This window comes from Tachysurus fulvidraco, chromosome 18 (assembly GCF_022655615.1).
Source record: "Tachysurus fulvidraco isolate hzauxx_2018 chromosome 18, HZAU_PFXX_2.0, whole genome shotgun sequence".
Lineage (NCBI taxonomy): Eukaryota > Metazoa > Chordata > Actinopteri > Siluriformes > Bagridae > Tachysurus > Tachysurus fulvidraco.
In genome coordinates this window covers 18,012,586-18,033,492 of record NC_062535.1, presented here as the reverse complement: position 1 = coordinate 18,033,492, position 20,907 = coordinate 18,012,586, and the positions used below count along the sequence as shown (strand labels likewise).

Genomic DNA, 20,907 nt, shown 5'->3' with positions numbered 1-20,907 from the left:
CAAGTGTGTGATACACATCATCAGCTGCCCGGCCTGTGGAGTCTAGAGCTGCATACGTGTCGTCTTTAGCACTCGGCCCAGTGTTCTGCAGAGAGGAGGAGTGGAGAACATGATTAGGTTCTGCAGAAGATTTACAGTAAGTCACCACTGTTATTAGTCAATTCAAGCCAAGTCAAAAAGCTTTTATTGTCATTTAAACCATATATAACTTGCAGTACACAGTGAAATGAGACAATATTTCTCCAGGACCAGGGTGCTACATTAAACAAAGACGGAGCTAAAGACTTAGTAAGTAGTCCTAGATACATAAAGTGTAACTGTGCAAACTGGTACAAACATTGTGAGACAAAAGACAAAAGACAGTGCAGGACAAAAGACAGTGCAAACAAAAAAAGGAGCTGGTGTTGAGTGAAGTTCTCTGCAGATGAACACCAATAATTTTGCAGCTCTTGATGATCTGTACAGGTTATTTGTCAATGTTCAGCAGAGAGTGGTCGCTCTGTGCTCTCCTGAAATCAACAACCATCTCTTTAGTTTTATCAACATTCAGAGACAGGTTGTTGGCTCTACACCAGGCAGTTAGCTGTTGCACCTCCTCTATATATGCTGACTCGTCATTCATGCTGATGAGACCCACCACGATGGTGTCATCGGCAAACTTGATAATATGGTTCGATCTATGCATGGCTACACAGTCGTGAGTCAGCAAGGTGGACAGCAGTGGACTGAGCAGGCAGCCCTGAGGGGCTCCAGTGTTCAGTGTGGTGGTGCTGGAGATGATGTTCCCGATCTGGACTCACTGAGGTCTCCCAGTCAGGAAGTCCAGGATCCAGTTGCAGAGGGAGGTGTTCAGTCCCAGCAGGCTCAACTTCTCAATAAGGTGCTGAGGGATGATTGTGTTGAATGCTGAAGTAAAGTCTATGAACAGCATTCGTACGTGTGTTTATTGTCCAGGTGGGTGAGGACAAAATGAAGGGCAGTGGCATTGGCAACATCCATGGAGTGGTTTGGAAGATACACAAAGTGTAGGGGTCCAGTGAGGGTGGTAAATGGGTGTTGATGTGCATCATGACAAGCTTCTCAAAGCACTTTATTACAATGGGTGTGAGGGCGACAGGATGATTGTCACTGAGGCAGGACAATGTAGACTTCTTTGGGATGGGGATAAAGGTGGTTGTCATGAGGCCAAAGGCACAACAGTTCAGGGAAATGTTGAAGGTGTCAGTGAAGATATCCGTGGGTTAACTCTGCATAGAGTTGTTCTCATGCCGGCCGTGGATAGACAGAGTACCTGAGCGTTAGGGGGAGGGATAGTCTTCCTTGCTGCTTCATTGTTCTGCACCACAAACTGAGCATAGAAGTCATTCAGTGCATTTGGGAGGGAGGCATCACTATCACAGGCAGGTAATTCATGATTGCCTGTATGCCCTGCCACATGCGGCAGGTGTCTTCTCTGTCCTAGAAGTGGCTGTGGATTGTCTGGGATGTGCTCGATTTACTTCTCTGATGGCTAAGGACAGTTTGGCCCTTGCAGTTCTTAGGGCCGCCCTGTCCCCTGCTCTGAAGGCTAGGTTTCAGCCTTTGGTTGCAGCCTCCTTGAAGATGTTCCAGTCAGTCCTGAAGTGCAGAGGTGGCTCCTGCTGGCCAGGTTTTCACCTGCTTCAGTTTAGAGGATCTGATGAGTGGTCTGTATGCTGGAGTTAGAATAACAGAGATGTAGTCTGAATAGCCGAGGTGGGGCGGGGTTCCGCACGATACGCGCCCGGAATGTTTGTGTAAACAAGATCCAATGTGTTTTCCTCTGTCTTTGCAAAGTTCACATACTAATGGAATTCATGGAAACTTTGGTTTGCATGATTGAAATCTCCGGTGATGATAAACATTATTATGATAAATGATGATAAAATTGGGGTGAACATTCTGCAGATAACTAAGAGCCCGATAGATTTCACATAGAGCTCCTTTAACAATTGATCTGGGGGGGAATGTACACTCCTACAATGAAAACCGTGGTGAATTCCCATAGTAAATAAAATGGCCTGCATCTAACAGTCACAAACTCTATTAATGATGAACAGTATATAAAAACAAGCACAGAGTTCTTGCACCATTCTGTGTTTATGTAAACACACAAACCACCACCAAGAGCCTTAATGCACAGAGCTGCATTTTTGTTGGCAGAAAATGTTATTATGAACAAAGCACCTGACAGACATTTCTGTAATAACTCACCTGATTATCACCTTCATCTACCTTCTTCTTCTGTCTCTTGCTTCTGCTCACATAAAGACAAATATTTACCCACCGTCAGCATCTTCAGAGTCATTAGTGATAAATTTATCAGCACAAATATTCTCACCTCAGCCAGAAGAGTGCAGAGAGCGGAGCTGCAAGCCCAAAAAGTCCCAGTCCTACAGCCACATACACAATCACAGTGACATCTGTTACAAACACAAACACACACACACACACACACACACACAAACACAGATTTATTCAAAACTTCACTTACAAGTGCATAATGTAGAACAGAGCAGTGATCACACAGCAATGAAAAATCATCACCTCACCATTAATAGTGACAGACACTGCAGCTGATCTCTCAGAGCCGTGTTTATTCTGAGCCTCACAGTAATACTGTCCACTCTGTACAGCTCTGTAACTCTGTCCAGATCCTACAGGAGATGATTCTTTTACCTTAAACCAGGTGTAGTTCTGTACAGGTGGGTTAGCATCACTGCTACAGGTCAGAGTCACTGAACTGTCCTCCACTATCTCACCAGAAGGACTGATGGACACTGAGACGTTCTTTGGACGATCTAGAGAGTTCCATGACCAGAGTGAGGAAAGCAGTTCATGGTCATAATTAATGTTTTTTTTCTGTCAATAATTAAATGCAGTTTATAACTATTATTTCTGTCCCTTTTTTGATTATTACATTGGGCTTTATATTTTATTTGAATCTTTATTATTGGGATAAATCAGAGACACCTTTCTGTAAATGGTTGTATTTCTTTCCTTTAGTGTCAGAATGGGATTCAATAGAGTTTTTATCTACTTTCCTGAAATTCTAAGAATTAAAACTAAAACTACTTCAAGATACAAATCACACAGAACAATAATAATATTATTAACTCCAACACCACAATAACAAATCACCAGGGGCAGGTTGAGTTCCTGCTCAATACTATAAGTATTTTAGGACAAGAGTTCATTAGAATTACAGAAGAAATAAAGAAATAACCAGTGAATTTACCACCGCACATGAAATCCACTTTCATAAACCAAAAAAAAAAAAATAAAGTATTTGCTCTAATTATCACTCTATTTCACTAATCAACACAAATATGAAATTGCTTCCAGAATTAATCATTAGATTCAGTTAATACAACAATAATACAACAATTTTTATTTTAAGTATTAATATTGACAACAAATATAATTTTAAATATGTATTTAAATATAAGAGGATTTGGGTCTTCCCCCTTTTGCTTTAATGACAGTTTGCACTCGAGTTGGCATGGACTCCACAAGTTTTTTATAAAACATTATGATAACGTTTTAGATCAAATCTATGGGACTGTCATCTGATCTCAGGCTTCAAGCTATGAATGTCAATGTCACTTTGTGTTTTCTTTACTTACACCAGTACTTTATTTTGTTTTCCTTTATTAACTATCAGGTTATAAAGTATATATAAGAAGGTAAATAAAGCTTACATCTGACTCTGAGGGTTTGAACAGGAGAGTGGAGATGTTCATATCCTCTTACAGCACAGCTATAACTGCCTGCATCCTCACTGCTGACCGACTGCAGACAGACTTCATTGTTCTTGTTGGTCTTTGTGGTTAAATCTCTGCTGTTTTTGTACCAGATGAATGTTGGATCAGTCAGACTGCAGGTGGTTTTACAGGTCAGAACGACTGATTGTCCTTCTGTCACTTCAGCAGGAGCGATCTGAAGATCAAGACCTTAAACAACGAGAGAAACGTTAAATCATGAAAGCCGTCCTGAAGCCAGTAGAGCGTCTACTTCTAAAACTCTGCCCTCAAAGTGGTTTTCTATCTGGAGACTAGTCACTATTTACCAGCCCCTTAATGATCAGAACAATCAGACAAAACACTTTGTACTTTGACAGAAAAACCTTGACATGTAGCAGTATAAATGTTTCAAGGACTCTTCAGTAAGAAACTTTTTCAGTAAGAACATTATCTTAGTCTTCACTAAAAAGGTACCACAAGCAAAACATTTCCCCAAAACAGTTCTGTGTAGGAATATAAAAATAATAGATAGTAAAAGTTAGTCCATAGTTAATATTATGAACTACACCATGTGTTACTCTGCTAGTGACACTTGAATGAAACAGGTAAGTGATTACATACATCCACTAGCTTGGGACCAGCTTAACGTTTAGAGATGTGTGAATGAAAACAGACAATAAACAGGCAGAAACCGAAAGCAGGATTATTGTGAATAAAATCAAGAAAAACAAGAAAGAAACAGAAGCAAGGCTTGTGTCAGACATCAATGATACAGATACGACTTAAAAAGGATGAACGAGCATGGGCACAGAGGGAGAATAATTCAGCAGAACCATCATTAAGGAAAGAACCATCATCATCAGTCTCATGGAAAAAAGAGCAAGGTGAGATGAACAAAACATCTTATTTTCAGTCTAACAGAAGAAAATCTGCAAAACAACGGATGGCAAACAACACAAAACCACTGTGAGTGTGTGGAAGTGTGGCTGTGGTCGAGTGCTGGTTTGTGAATAGAGGGCAGTGAGTGGTAAGGTTTATACACCTGTGGAGATTTGTGTTAATAACTGTTATCTGTTGCAGTGAGCTGTGTCAGGGACGGAAGTGTGTGTGTGTGTGTGTGTGTGTGTGTGTGTGTGTGTGTGTGTGTGTGTGTGTGTGTGTGTGTGTGTGTGTGTGTGTGTGTGTGTGTTTATGTGTGTGTGTGTGTGTGTGTGTGTGTGTGTGTGTGTGTGTGTGTGTGTGTGTGTGTGTGTGTCTGTAGAGACATAATGTGTGGACTGAAAATGTAACTATAAAAATAAATAATTGTTAAATAACGATCTCCAATCCTGCCTCTAGTTTCCTCTTTCCCTGAACCCTCCAAACACGCTACACTGTGATCGGTAATGAAGCCACTACTGAGTGTCCACTTACTTTCTGTCTAATTATGTAAATTTTTAAACATTTATGTTTTGGTTGGAAAGTGAGCTTGTGGTGTCTTTCTTTAAAATAAATAGTGTTTGGTTTGAGATGTTTTCTAATGTAGTGAAAATTATAAGTGTAGAAAATAAAAATTAAAGACAAAGTGCTGCTTAAGGGTCCAAATAAATTCTGATGTAATTATATAAAAAAGATGCTTTTCTTTACCTGTAACACTGAGTGTAACTCCAGGTTCACCCAGGTATGTTTCTTTTTCTTCATCTGTTATGATTCTGAAGCAGTACATCTGTTCATCTGTTTTCTTCACATCACTCAGACTGAGGGGGAAGTGATTCTGTACATCTGTTAAATACGTCACTCTGCCTGAGTAACCTGGTTCATTATACAGCTCAGTCGGCTCTTTACCGGGTTTACTGGGTTAATTAACCAAAACCTCTTTGTCACTGTAAGACGTGGTGGGTGTGTTTAAGTGACGTTCATAATCACTGTAGATCCTTTTAAAGCACAGATATTAAGTTGGCTGTATTTCACACTCCATTCATTCCCAAGAGCTTCTGAAACATGATAGATAAAAGAGGTGATTAGAGATTATTATTACTATCCTGAACCCCATCAAACACTCAGTTCCCTTTCGAGGGAACTCGACTCTGCGGCAGTGCTGACGCTATGGTTACGCTTCTGTGAGGAAGTTGTGTCTGAAGATCTGTGTGCACACATGCCATTTTAATGGCTCTGGAAGGACACGTGACGGAGTGATTACGTGCCAGCAAGTCCATATAAGGGCATCTACGTCACACTACACCAGCTTCTTTGTCTTCAGAAAGCACTCTGCGTATGTGTGTCAATTGTTTGTCCTGTCTATCTAGTGCAGGGAGAGAAAAAATATATATTTTAGGTAAAGCTAGGTGAGAAAACAATAATATGTTGCAAACTAAGCATTTTAAGAGATGCGTGCATCCGTGCCCCACTTTATTACAGTGGACGACACGCAGTCTCTTTGCGTTGTTTGTTTGGTAGAGGTGCATGCCCGGTCGGCTCTCGAGGGAGCCGGCGTCGTGCATTGTGAGGGATTCCCTCCGCATACTCTCCGGTCGTGACTGGCTGTATCTTTCAGCTTCAGCTGCGCCTCGTTGTTCGGGTCCCGTGTCTGCCGAGGTGGTGTGGTGGCTTCGATCACAGGGTTCACAGGTTGAGTTAGCGGAAATGGAGCAAGAGACAGGTTTTTACCTTTCTCTTTCCCTCTCATCTAATTCCATTCACTCGGTTTCGGTTTTTGGGAGCTTGCGCTGCGATTTCAAGTCAAGTCACTTTTATTGTCACATCAACACAGCACATGTGCCTTAGTGAGTGAAATTCTTATGAGTGAACTCTAGAAATCGCAGAACAATTTACATACAGTAATTAAACAGAAATTAAGAACAGCTTAAGAACAGTTTACATACGGGTGAAAATGTGCAAAATGCTCAATACCAAGTGAAATGTGCAAATGTGAAAAAGATGCAATATGCTCGTACATAGTCAGTACACACATAGTGTACTATTAGACATATTTACAATGCACTACACATTATATACATTATGTACTTTTATATATAACTTCAGGCCACAGGCCACCTTCATGCAGGCGGCTGGCGTTTTTCCCAGACCTCCATGCCGAGGGGTCGAGGTCTTGGAGATATCCATTTTCAGCGCATGTTTTCCTCCTGCCATGTCTGACTATTCAGCCATTATAGGGCTTGAAAGCCATGATATGGGGCGATTCCTGGGATTGAAGAGACGCTAACGGGCTATCTGTCACCCACATCACCCACATAGTGCTTGGATGACTTCCATCCAAGCCTTGTAGGACTACATCAGCCCTTGTGGGTAAGACCTACATGGCAGCAGGTCAGCCTGGTAGGCCTGCAAAACTGCCATGGTGTGCAGGGCCACACCTGCTTGGCCTGCTGCCGTGTAGGTCTTACCCACAAGGCCTGATGTAGTCCTACAAGGATTGGATGGAAGTAAGGTGTCCCCTATGCGGACAGTGGCCAGGGGTTGTGACCTCAGGTGGTATCTGAGTTCACCAAGCCACTGACTTTGAGCTCAGTGCCACAAAGCAGACGGCCCGCTTCATAGGCCGTGCAGTGGCTGCACTGGTTGCCACGGAGAGGCACCTGTGGCTCAATTTAACTGATATTAAAGATAAGGATACCTCTCTCCTGGACGCTCTGGTGTCACCTCAGGGCTGGTTCGGCGATGCAGTGAGTACTGTGATCGACAGGCACCAGGAGGTAAAATGCCAGTTGGCTGCGTTCAGGGAGTTTCTCTCGTCGCAGCAAGCAGCCTGGGTAATCTTCCAGCCACACCCATCCCCCTCCTAGCTCACTCAGGGCAGTAAGGAGGGTTAGTGTGGCTGCCCGTGCCTCCCGTCTAAGTCTAGGGAGGCCGGTCGGCATACCCGGGCCCAGACCCGATGCCTGAGGGCTGGGGTTTCTATGAGCATCACATTCAGGTAGGCTCCTCTAATGCTTTCCCCGCCGCCTCCAGAGTTTCAGGGAGCAGTAGGTTCCTTGCACAGATCTCCCTAGGTCAGCACCTACCAGTGCGCTGTTTCAGGGCAACCGGGAGGTCTGCGCAAGGTCGACACCACCATCAGACAACCAGACAGCGTGGAAACTTCTGCCAGGTGTGTCTGAATGGGTCCTGGGGACTGTAGAAAAAGCTACAGGATCCAGTTCTACTCCCGTCCTCTGTGTTTTCAGGGTGTCTTGCCCACGATCGTTGGCAGGCACCAGGCGGTGTTCCTCCAAGAGGAACTTCTCTTGCTCCTGAGGAAAGGGGCCATAGAGCATGTTCCCCTCCCAGAGTGGGACTCCGGCTTTACAGCCGATATTTCATTGTTCCGAAGAAGAGGGGGGGCTGCGTCCGATTTTGGACCTGCGGGCTCTGAACTGTACTCTGAAGACTTACAGGTTCAAGACGCTCACGATCAAGGTTATCGTGTCTCAGATCAGGTCCAGAGACTGATTTGTGATGATCAACCTTGAGGACACTTATTTTTGCATAGGCATTCTGCCAGAGTACAGGAAGTTCCTCAGGTTCACTTTTGGGGGCAAAGAGTACTAATATTGTGTTCTTCCTTTTGGCCTATTCCTTTCACCAAGCACGTTTTCAAAGTGCATGGACGCTGCCCTGGCGCTGTTGTGTCTACAGGGCATCCGTGTACTGAATTACCTGGACGACTGGCTCATTCTGGCCCAGTCGAAGGCTATGGTGGCCAGTCATCGAGATGCTGTGCTTGCCCATATGATGTCTCTAGGCCTCAGGTTGGACCCAGATAAGTGTGTGCTTTCTCCTTCTCAGAAAACCACCTTTCTGGGGACCACCTTTCTAGTTTGGGACTCCACCATGATGTGGGCACATCTGTCTCCCGCTCGGGTGGCTTCTATCTTATCAGCGGTGGAAGCTAGTTGAGGGGTGCATTGCTTCATGTCGGCAGCAACCAACGGTATCCCTTTGGGTCTGCTTGACATGAGGCCATTCCAGCTCTTGCTCTGGGGTGCGGGCTTTCATCTTCGCAGACATCCCCTCAGGGTTATAAGGGTTATGCACTGTGGGCTTTGTACCCTTATGTGGAAAAGACCTCAGTTTTTGGCCTTGGGTCCCACTTCAGGGGTGTGTCACCGTCACAGGACTCTTTCGGGAGGCAGACTTCCTGTTGAGGCAGGTGCTGAGGCCCGGGAGGTGATGTCTCCACCCCCACGTGGTAGAGCGAATTAGCGCTGGAAACCCATTTTGAGCCGATAGAGCCAAGCTCTGAGAAGTTTCTAACCCTGAAGTTGGCTCTGCTCCTAGCCTTGGCCTTTCTCAAGAGAGTGGGAATTGTCTCGTCCTTGGCCAGGGGTGTTCCCTTTGAAGATTTTTGTGTTGCGGCAGGTTGGTCCTCTCCGCACACCTTTTATCAGGTACTATAACCTGGACTTGGACCCCACACCACGGTCCCAGGTCCTGCAGGGCCTTTGATGGTCTGTTCTCAGTCTGCTCGTGCTCTCTCACGGCCTCTGGCACAGTCATCGAACGGTGCATGGCGACGCGGGTATTGCCGTTCCCACAGCGTCTCGAAAGGGAACCACACCAGGTTACATATGTAACCCGGTTCCATGGGAACGAGACGCTGCGTCGCTGGCCATGCCCCGGGCATCCTCTTGCGCTTCCTTCAGACAAAGAGAAGTTGGAGTAGTGTGACGTAGATGCACTTATATGGACTTGCTGGCGCGTAATCACTCTGTCACATGTCCTTCCCGAGCCATTAAAATGGCGTGTGTGCTTCAGACACAACTTCCTCACAGAAGTGTTCCCATAGCATCAGCAATGAAGCAGCATCTTGTTCCCTTCTCAGGGAACCGGGTTACATACGTAACCTGGTGTAGTTCACTCACAAATAAAAAATATTCTTCATGACTGGAAGAAAACTGGAATGTGGAATTAATATTCAAACTGAATCTGTATTTTGATCCTTCATTCACAGAGAAATAAAAAAGCAGGCATGTATTTTTTTTGTCAATTTTACTCATGATTCTTAAATTGGACCTTAATAACAAACACAGATTTAGTGATTAAATCAGTTTGTACTGTCTCCAGTGTGTGTGACTGTGATAATATAAAGGTAAGACTCACCTGTGATCATGAGGAGAAAGATCAGACAAAGCAGAGAAGACGGTTTAAGGGACATCATTCTTCTATAAAGATTCTATATACAACATAAAACATGCAATAATCAACTTCAGTAAGGTGGAGACAGTAAGTTTGCATCATCACACTACTCCATCACTCAGGAGTTTACACCACACACACTGTCTGTCATTTCTTACATAATAATCACACTATATTCTACCAGTTATGCAAACAACATCCAACATGCAGAACAGCAGAATAACTAGTAAAATAAATAAAAAACTGCAAAGTTTCCTCGGAGCTCGCAACACGGCTGCCATGCTCGGTGCCATCTGGCAGTTATTGAACATAGAGAGCATCCTGACGGTCTGCATCACTGCCTGGTTTTGAAACAGAACCGCTGGCAACCGCAAAGCCCTGAAAAGGGTCGTGCGAACTACCAGCCACATTGTTGGAGGTGGGCTTCCCTCCCTGCAGGATATCTACACAAGGCGGTCTATAAAAAAAGCTCGGAGGATCACCAATGACTCCAGCCACCCGTCCCAAAGACTGTTCTCACTACTCCCCTCAGGACTGTTCTCTCTACTCCCCTCCGCAGCATCCGATCTCGCACCAATCGACTGAGGGATAGCTTTTTCCCTCAGGCTATCAGACTAATTAACAGCCAAAACTAACACAGCCTACAGCATACTTCCACAACATGGTATGCTACACACTGCACTCTAACTTCAACAGTTCAACACTGGACTACACCAACACTGCATTCATACTGCATTTATACACACTGGACTATACACACACACACTCATGTAATTTAATATAATAATCTATGTGACAATAAGCTATCTGCCCTACAGGACATTTCTGTATCTGAACAGTCTGTTGCACCTTAACATATTACATATATAATATTTATACTTATACATACATACTGAGTACATATATATACTGTACATACTGTGTATAATGTGTAGTGCATTGTAAACTGTGTGTACTGACTACGTATGAGCACATTGCATCTTTTCCACATTTGCACATTTCACCTGGTAATGAGCATTTTGCACATTTTTCACCTGTATGTAAATTGTTCTTAATTTCTGTTTCTTAACTACTGTATGTGAATGGTTCTGCAATTTCTGGAGCTTGTTCCCAAGAATTTCACTCACCATGGCACATGTGCTGTGGTGTTGTGACAACAAAGGTGACTTGACTTGACAACAGGAGACTCTTTAAACATTTACAGAAATATTAATAAATCACTGTACTGGAACATTCACAAGCTACAAATGAAAATATGTGCATGAATTCACTGATACCAGCTCTGTTCAAAGCAGATAATAAATGATTCAAATGTGTTTAATTGTCATGCACTAATTACAGATTAATAGATTTAGCAGAATTTGTTATTTGAAGGAGAGATTTTCTAAACACATCTAAAGTTAAACACAATACATTAAAATAAAGTTAAACATGAAGGCAGGTCAAAATAACCTCACTTTAAAGTTTGCATGTGTTTCTATGGACTGAAAGTGATTTATTCCTGTGCATGAGGATGTTTGTATATTTAGAACTACCCCTGAGCTGAAACCCCTAGTGGTAGGAAAGTGTAATGACAGTAAACTGACTATAAATAGGCTTCAGCAGACGACAGTGCGCTTGATGGAAAGTTTTTGTATTCTGCAGCTTCTTTCTTTTATCCTGCTCTTCATCAGCATTATAACTAGTGTATGATGTTATGTAAATATAAGATCATGGAGTATTTGGACAAACAGCAGTGATTATGATAGTAGCTGCTTCATTAATGTCAGTTGATGCATCACAATTCATCCTCTTACAGTCTACTGTGCACTTAAACTACTACAATTACATAGAATTGAGTGTGTAGTAAGAACCATGTTTGGTTTAATTTGGCAAAGAAAAATGTCACACAACCAAAATATCTCAATATAATCTCATGATACCTAAAAACATGTTTGTGTTACATGATATGTGTCACATTAAAAATGTCTTTGTACTGTATGTTCTGCCTCCACAGTGCCTACATGACCCTCGTGTTCAACAGCCAAATAGCAAAGAAAGAAAAGCATGAGTTAAAGAGTGTGTGCTTAAGATGTCTGGATGATGATGTTTTACATAAACACAATTTTCTTTGCTTTAATTTCTGAATTAGTCACTTAAACAAGCTGCATTTTTACCACCAACACCACAATACATCAGAAATAACTGATCACAATATTGATATTCGAGCTCATATGTGATAATTAAAAGTTGCTAAACATAAAGAAATGAGACGTGAATTTAAGTATTTTGAACAGCAAACCTGTCAATGTTCAGGAAATTTAGATATTAGATTAATGAGAGAAATTAGCCATAAAATATGAAGTTTTTTCTTACCATAACTTTTAGACTCTTGTGTACAACAACTGAGCAGAAAATAAAGTGTGAAGAGGAGTGTGTGTGATTAACAAGTGTTGCTGTTGTCTTGTCTTCTCTTTCTGCTGAAGTCACTTCCTATAAAATGAAGAAAATATGAAAGAGAATATTTTGTTCTTCTGTTCAAGTAAAATATAATAAAAGAAATGCTGAAAATATTATTAAATATTTTATTAATCTATTCAGCTTCATGACTGAATGATATCCTCTACTATAAAGTGCTCTTTGTAACAGAATTGTCACCATTTCCTTCTTCTTTATGCTACAACTGTGGGTTTACATTGTCAGTTACATTCAGAGCACGTCTATTAAAAAGCTGCTTTTATTTAAAAACCGAGAAAGGAAAGCGCTTAGCTTGTGACGCCAACATGCTCAGCACATCCTGTGTGTAATCATGCTAGCTAGTTCAAGTCATGCATCTTTGCTGACATTTACTTCATTAACTGGTGATGTTTTTGTATTGTGTTCTTGTGTATTTAATACCACAGCTGAATTACAGCTGAAAAAAAAATGGATCACAACACAATAGTTCTCTAAAAAGACTATAAAAACTAGAGCAATTATCAGATGTTATTAAAGAGAGCAGGGTGTGATAGCATGAGAATAAACACAGTTCATGTTCTGTGTACAGAGTCGTCTTAACACCTCAGTCTATATGTGTCAAACTGTTTAACTGTAAAACAAGAGCTAAAACACGCTCTGAAAACGTTCCCATCCTTTTAACACATAGAACGTTTATGGCAGGGATGTTTATGGCAGGAACATTTGGGTTAGGATTGTTTATAGTAGGGACATTTCCTCCTGTTCTCTCTCTCCCTAGTCTGACACACAAAATTTACCATGAAAGCACATATAACAATCATGATATTTAAGATTTCCACTACGTGAGGCACATAGAAAGTAAGGGGCTTGAGCCGAACTGTTTTAAATGGGTGCCAACATGAGAGGCACCGGAGACCTTACGGCCACAGCTCCAAGCGCTTGCGTCGACAATGGAGGTGGAGAACATGGTCCACTCGGACTCAATGTCTCCAACCTCCCTCCGGATCTGGTTGAAGCTCTGCCGGTGGTGGGAGTTGAAGATCTCTCTGACCGGGGACTCTGTCAAACGTTCCCAGCAGACCCTTACAGTACTTTGGGTCTGCCAAGTCTGTCCGACTTCCTCCCCCACCATCGGACCCAATTCACCACCAGGTGGTGATCAGTTGACAGCTCTGCCCCTCTCTTTACCCGAGTGTCCAAGACATACGGCCGGAGGTCAGATGAAACAACCACAAAGTCGATCATTGATAATTGTGTGACTAGCACAGAAGTCCAATAACAGAACACCACTCGGGTTCAGGTCGGGGGAGCCGTTCCTCCCAATCACGCCCCTCCAGGTGTCACTGTCACTGCCCACGTGAGCGTTGAAGTCCCCCAGTAGAACGACAGAGTCCCCGGTCGGAGCACTTTCCAGCACCCCTTCCAGACACGCTAAGAAGGTCGGGTACTCTACACTGCCATTTGGCCTATAAGCACAAATGACCATGAGAGACCTATCCCCGACCCGAAGGCGCAGGGAAACGACCCTCTCGTTCACCGGGGTGAACTCCGACACATGGTTGCTGAGCTGGGGGGCTATGAGCAAGCCCACACCAGCCCGCCGCCTCTCACCATGGGCAACTGCAGAGTAGTAGAGGGTCCAGCCTCTCTCAAGGAGTTGGATTCCAGAGCCGAAGCTGTGTGTGGAGGTGAGCCCAACTATATCTAGTCGGTATCTCTCAACCTCCCGCACCAGCTCAGGCTCCTTCCCCCCTAGTGAGGTTACATTCCATGTCCCTAGTGCCAGATTCCGTGTCTGGAGATTGGGTCGCCGAGGCCCCCGCCTTCGACTGCCACCCAATCCACATTGCACTGGCCCCTTACGGTTTCTCCTGCAAGTGGTGGGCCCACAGGAGATCGGCCCCATGTTTCTCTTTCGGGCTGAGCCCGGCCGGGCCCCGTGGGGCAAGACTTGGCCACCAGGCACTCGCATGCGAGCCCCAACCACGGGCCTGGCTCCAGGGCGGGGCCCCGGTTGCGCCTTACCGGGCGTCGTCACGGACCTTGATTTTACTTTACTCATAAGGGTTTTTCGAAAAACCCTTATGAGATCGTTATTTAACCTTTATTTATTAATTCACTTTTCATTCCACAAATTATGTCTCCACACACACACACACACACACACATACACTCTTCCTCTTCCGTCTCTGCCACAGCTCACTGCAACAGATAACAGTTATTAACACAAATCTCCACAGGTGTATAAACCTTACCACTCACTGCCCTCTATTCAAAAAACCAGCACTCGACCACGCCCACACTTCCACACACTCACAGTGGTTTTGTGTTGTTTGCCATCCGTTGTTTTGCAGAATTTCTTCTGTTAGACTGAAAATAAGATGTTTTGTTCATCTCACCTTGATCTCTTTTCCATGAGGCTGATGATGATTGTTCTTTCCTTAATGATGGTTCTGCTGAATTATTCTCCCTCTGTGCCCATGCTCGTTCATCCTTTTTTAAGTCGTATCTGTATCATTGATGTCTGACACAAGCCTTGCTTCTGTTTCTTTCTTGTTTTTCATGATTTTATTCACAATAATCCTGCTTTCGGTTTCTGCCTGTTTATTGTCTGTTTTCATTCACACATCTCTAAACGTTAAGCTGGTCCCAAGCTAGTGGATGTATGTAATCAATTACCTGTTCCATTCAAGTGTAGCTAGCAGAGTAACACATGGTGTAGTACATAACTATGGACTAACTATTACTATCTTTTTTTTTTATATTCCTACACAGAACTGTTTTGGGGAAATGTTTTGCTTGTGGTACCTTTTTAGTGAAGACTAAGATAATGTTCTTACTGAAAAAGTTTCTTACTGAAACATTTATACTGCTATATGTCAAGGTGTTTCTGTCAAAGTACAAAGTGTTTTGTCTGATTGATCTGATCATTAAGGGGCTGGTAAATAGTGACTAGTCTCCAGATAGAAAAAAGCTTTGAGAGCAGAGTTTTAGAAGTAGACGCTCTACTGGCTTCAGGACAGCTTTCATGATTTAACGTTTCTCTCTTTGTTTAAGATCTTGATCTTCAGATCGCTCCTGCAGAAGTGACAGAAGGACAATCAGTCGTTCTGACCTGTAAAACCACCTGCAGTCTGACTGATCCAACATTCATCTGGTACAAAAACAGCAGAGATTTAACCACAAAGACCAACAAGAACAATGAAGTCCATCTGCAGTCGGTCAGCAGTGAGGATGCAGGCAGTTATAGCTGTGCTGTAAGAGGATATGAACATCTCCACTCTCCTGTTCAAACCCTCAGAGTCAGATGTGAGCTTTATTTAACTTCTTATATATACTTTATAACATGATAGTTAATAAAGGAAAACAAAATAAAGTACTGGTGTAAGTAATGTCAGCGGCACGGGGAGAGAAACAGACCCAAATGCAGGATAGCATAAAAAGAAACAGGATTTATTAACTAAAAACTCAAAACAAGGACGCAGACGATACCGGATTAGACACGAGATGACGACATAAGACGAGTATTCCGCGCTGCAATAGGCAATATGGCACGGTTAAATACACAACAAAATTAAACACGTGAGGAACATGTATGCAGAGGCATGGAGGAAGAGACAAGGGCGGGGCAGACACATGAACACAGAACATAAACAAAAGCACGTGGCCAAAGTCCGGGCAAGATCCTGACAAGTAAAGAAAACACAAAATGACATTGACTATGACTATGACATAGCTTGAAGCCTGACAGTCCCATAGCTGATCAGATGACAGTCCCATAGATTTGATCTAAAACATTATTATGTTTTATAAAATTCTTGTGGAGTCCATGCCAGTCGAGTTGAGTGCAAACTGTCATAAAAGCAAAATGGGGGAAGACCCAAATCCTCTTATATTTAAATACATATTTAAAATTCTATTTGTTGTCAGTATTAGTACTTACAAAATTGTTGTGTTATTGTATTAAATAAATCTATTAATTAATTCTGGAAGAAATTTCATATTTGTGTTGATTAGTGAAATAGAGTGATAATTAGAGCAAATAGTTTATTTGTTTTTTGGTTTATGAAAGTGGAATTCATGTGTGGTGGTAAATTCACTGGTCATTTCTTTATTTCTTCTGTAATTCTAATGAACTGTTGTCCTAAAATACTTATAGAATTGAGCAGGAACTCAACCTGCCCCTGGTGATTTGTTATTGTGGTGTTGGAGTTAACAATATTATTATTGATCTGTGTGATTTGTATCTGCAGTTTTAGTTTTAATTCTAAGAATGACATGAAAGTAGATAAAAACTCCATTGAATCCCATTCTGACACCAAAGGAAAGAAATACAGCTGTTTACAGAAAGGTGTCTCTTACTTATCCCAATAATAAAGATTCAAATAAAATATAGAGCCAAATGTAATAATCAAAAAAGGTGCAGAAATAATAGTTATAAACTGCATTTAATTATTGACAGAAAAAAGCATTAATTATGACCATGAAATGCTTTCCTCACTCTGGTCATGGAACTCTCTAGATCATCCAAAGAACGTCTCAGGGTCCATCAGTCCCTCTGGTGAGATAATGGAGGGCAGTTCAGTGACTCTGACCTGTAGCAGTGATGCTAACCCACCTGTACAGACCTACACCTGGTTTAAGGGGATGGCATCAGTAGGAAAGGAAAAGACATACAGCATCTCCAAGATCAGCTCTGAGGACAGTGGAGAGTACAAGTGCAAGAGCAGTAATGAAGTCGGACATCGGTACTCCAACAGTGTGACTCTGAATGTTCTGTGTAAGTAAAAGCTGAAGATCTCCTCACAAACAATCAGAGATAGAACTCACATTATTTACTTTAAAGTATTATCATCCTGTCCATTTTAGATCCTCCAAAGAACGTCTCAGTGTCCGTCAGCCCCTCTGGTGAGATAGTGGAGGACAGTTCAGTGAATCTGACCTGCAGCAGTGATGCTAACCCACCTGTACAGAGCTACACATGGTTTAAGGGGATGGCATCAGTAGGAAAGGAAAATACATACATCATCTCCAAGATCAGCACTGAGGACAGTGGAGAGTACAAGTGCAAGAGCAGTAATGAAGTCGGACATCGGTACTCCAACAGTGTGACTCTGAATGTTCTGTGTAAGTAAAAGCTGAAGATCTCCTCACAGACAATCAGAGATAGAACTCACATTATTTAAAGTGTTATCATCCTGTCCATTTTAGATCCTCCAAAGAACGTCTCAGTGTCCGTCAGCCCCTCTGGTGAGATAGTGGAGGACAGTTCAGTGAATCTGACCTGCAGCAGTGATGCTAACCCACCTGTACAGAACTACACCTGGTTTAAGGTGAAAGAATCATCACCTGTAGGATCTGGACAGAGTTACAGAGCTGTACAGAGTGGACAGTATTACTGTGAGGCTCAGAATAAACACAGCTCTGAGAGATCAGCTGCAGTGTCTGTCACTATTAATGGTGAGGGTGATGATGTAAATCTATAAATGAGAAACAAACTAATAAATATTTAACACTGATATTTATTACATTATCATCCACACAGACTCCCTGAGCTCAGGTGTATACGCAGGTCTTGGTGTTGTTCTGGTTGTGTGTATTTGTCTAACTGTCACCTTCCTGTCTATAAGGTAAGAAATTACAGAATATTTTCACCTTATTATAAAAAGTGGAGTCAAAAAGACTTTTCTGTTGTACAGATCTGTGTTTAAATATTTTCCCAGTAAACACAGTTCCAGATTCCAGATTTATTCCCTTTTCTGTTATAATCAGCTCCACTCTTCTCTCCTGGAAAGTTCTCCACTAGATGTTGGATTGTGTCTGTGGGGATTAGTGTTCATTCAGCTAAAGATCATTAATGAGATCAGACTCTGATGTGGAGATGTTGAGGAGACTCCATTTCCAGTTCTTCCCAAAGGTGTTCAGTGAGATTGAGTCAGAGTCAGGGCTCAGTGCAGGACACTCGAGTTCTTCAAAGCATGTCTTCATGGAGCTCAGTGGCCTTGTGCATAGGGACAGTATCATGCTGGAACAGTGTTTGGGCCTCTTAGTTCCAGTGAAGATAACTTGTAATGTTACAGAGACTTTCTGTAGAATTGTTTGCTTCAGTCCTTGTGGTGTGAGGATCAGTGCTTCTCAGTCCAGGCAGTCTAAGTTTACTGTTTACCGTGACAGGACTAATGGAAATATTATATTTCGTTTTCAACAGGAAAAAGAAAACTGGTTCAACAGCTGGCCAAAGTTTAAATCAGGTAAATAAATACTTGTATTTGAATATCCTTTATAGACTTTTTAAACACTTTGTTTCTGTTGTAGGGAAATAATCAGCAGCAGGTTTGTGAGTTACTGTTACAACCCCAATGGAAATTAATTTCCTTTAACATCCATGACACAAGCCACTTCCTGTTCTCTTTTACAGTGTAGCAGCTAGAAGCAGATATAGCAGACAAAATATATACATTTACTGTCTTACATTTACTTGAATAGTCTTCTCACTGATTACTTTATTACTCTTACTCAATTAACTGTGAACATTTCTACTTTTACTGTTACTTGAGGAAATGTTTTTGTAAGTAGTTTTAACTTGTACTGGAGTAAAATGTTTAGCTACTCTACCCACCTCTGGATGTCATGTTCCCCACCTCAGGAGAATCTTTATGAAAACATAGCAGTGACAAATCCAGACAACACCGTATCTGATTCAGCCTCAGCCAATCAGGATGAAGTTCTGTATGCGAGTGTTGTACATCAGAGGGCAGTTGATCCCAGGACTGCTGAGACTTCTGCAGTGAAAGCTTCAGCTTCTGAGGAGGTGGAGGTTCAGTACGCTAGTGTTAGCTTTAAACCTAGGTTGAAAGACGTCTGAAGTCTTCTGGACACTTGTTGGATTAAAAACCACTCAAATCTCAAACCATGATAAGTAGAGAATATTGGATACGTGTAAATATTTAACAGCATATCCAGTCAGTTCTGTTATATAAAGATGACTCGGTATAAACTCTGCATCTGAGCTCAGAATCCAAAGACAAGAAAATGGGTATATAAAAATATATAACCTCTACATAAAGATTTCATATATTTTTTTCCTTTCAAAAAAGACTTTACATTTTTAATATATATATACATTTTTTTACATATCTTTTAGATTTTAGAGTTAAGTTTACTTGCTAGTTTTGCTGTTCTGTTAATTTTGGACTATTTTGTGTTTTCTGCTCGTTTTGAATCTGATTTACAATATTCAGTGTAATATTCAGTATGTGTATAGTGTTTATCATGTTTACACTGGTGCATTAATTCAATTCAATTTATTTGTGAAGAGCTTAAACAATTCACATTGTCTCAAAGCAGCTTCACATAAATATTGAAACAGAATATAAAGTTTAAAGTTCAGAATTAAGTTAGTATTAAGTTATTTTACATAGACTGTTTAAATGAGGCCATTCATTTGAAGTATTTATAATAAACTATGTAAATATATATTGTTCTTTTACTTCATCATGTGGTGTACTGTATAACAGTGTTAATAGTCCTGTACAGTCATAGTGGTTCTCCTGCTGTGACTCCTTTGTCCTGAAGGAGGAGCTGTTGAGTTCATTTCTCTCAGTCACGTGGAAAGAACAGTTTTACACACATGTAATCTCTCTAAACTTTCATTTTATAAAACATACTTTCATTAGTAAATAAAAATCTGTTGTCAGAAAGTATGGACTTTTTTCATATTTTTTTCATATTTTGCAATATAGCAATATAAAGTGTTAAAAAATTAATCTTTACACTTATTATATTTAATATTACAGTATCGTGTCCTATATTATATCATTATATTCAGAATTGCAGTATTATATTCCGTATTACAGAATCATAGTAAGCATTACACAATTATGATTACGGTATATTATACACTAGCATAATACTACAGTAGTATAATACTCAGTATTCTAATATAATAAAGAGTATTGAAGTATTTTATTTAGTATAATAGTGTATTGTCAATACAGCAGCTTAAATATTCAGTACTGAATTTAATTACCTTCATTTGTGGTTATTTCTAGTTCTGATGTTCTGTATAACTGCAGTGTTTTTACTTTCAGTGTTGAGTGTATCCACTGAAAAATCTTCTCCACACAACTCACACACACACCTGTGTGATGTAGGTGATACACAATTCTGAGTGAAAACAGTGTGAAAAGTATGAGTAGAGCTTAGAAAATAAGTGTTCACGACTGGCCCTTGTGGCAGAACAGATGCTACACAGAACACATGCTACACAGAACAGATGCTACAGTGAACAGATGCTAGGCTACACAAAAACAGATGCTACACAAAACAGATGCTACACTTCAGCACAATTCAACACTTCCTACTCAAGCTGTGATGGTGAAGACTAAAGTAATGTGGAGTATTTGGGTTCAGTATGTGAATTTTCTTTACTCACTGAACTGTTTAAAAAATACTGAAATGAATGTAGTTCAGAATTGGAAATATTAACTTCTAACAGAATGAACAGAAGTGCCTGTTTACTGTGAGGTTTGCAAGATCAGTGTTGATCAACGTCTCCCAATGAAAAGATGTATAGTATTAAAAACTACAAGGTAGC

The 20,907-nt window shown here is 41.5% G+C and overlaps 2 protein-coding genes across 2 annotated transcripts in view; one reads left to right on the top strand and one right to left on the bottom strand.

Annotated features, from left to right (window-relative positions):
* LOC113643839 (hemicentin-1-like) overlaps positions 1-12,301 on the bottom strand; it is a 276,071-nt gene extending 263,770 nt beyond the window's left edge. Inside the window, 5 exon segments of the mRNA XM_047803071.1 lie at positions 3,720-3,971; positions 5,388-5,595; positions 5,598-5,734; positions 9,840-9,912; positions 12,231-12,301. Coding sequence (XP_047659027.1) covers positions 3,720-3,971; positions 5,388-5,595; positions 5,598-5,734; positions 9,840-9,912; positions 12,231-12,233 — 673 coding nt within the window. The 5' untranslated portion in view covers positions 12,234-12,301.
* Positions 12,302-15,291: 2,990 nt separating this feature from the next.
* LOC125139445 (B-cell receptor CD22-like) lies at positions 15,292-17,872 on the top strand. Its single transcript, XM_047803619.1, has 4 exons — positions 15,292-15,620; positions 16,834-17,091; positions 17,181-17,438; positions 17,523-17,872. Exons 2-4 carry the CDS (start codon positions 16,881-16,883, stop codon positions 17,795-17,797), a joined length of 744 nt encoding a protein of 247 aa, XP_047659575.1. The 5' UTR covers positions 15,292-15,620; positions 16,834-16,880; the 3' UTR covers positions 17,798-17,872.
* The last annotated feature ends 3,035 nt before the right edge of the window (positions 17,873-20,907 follow it).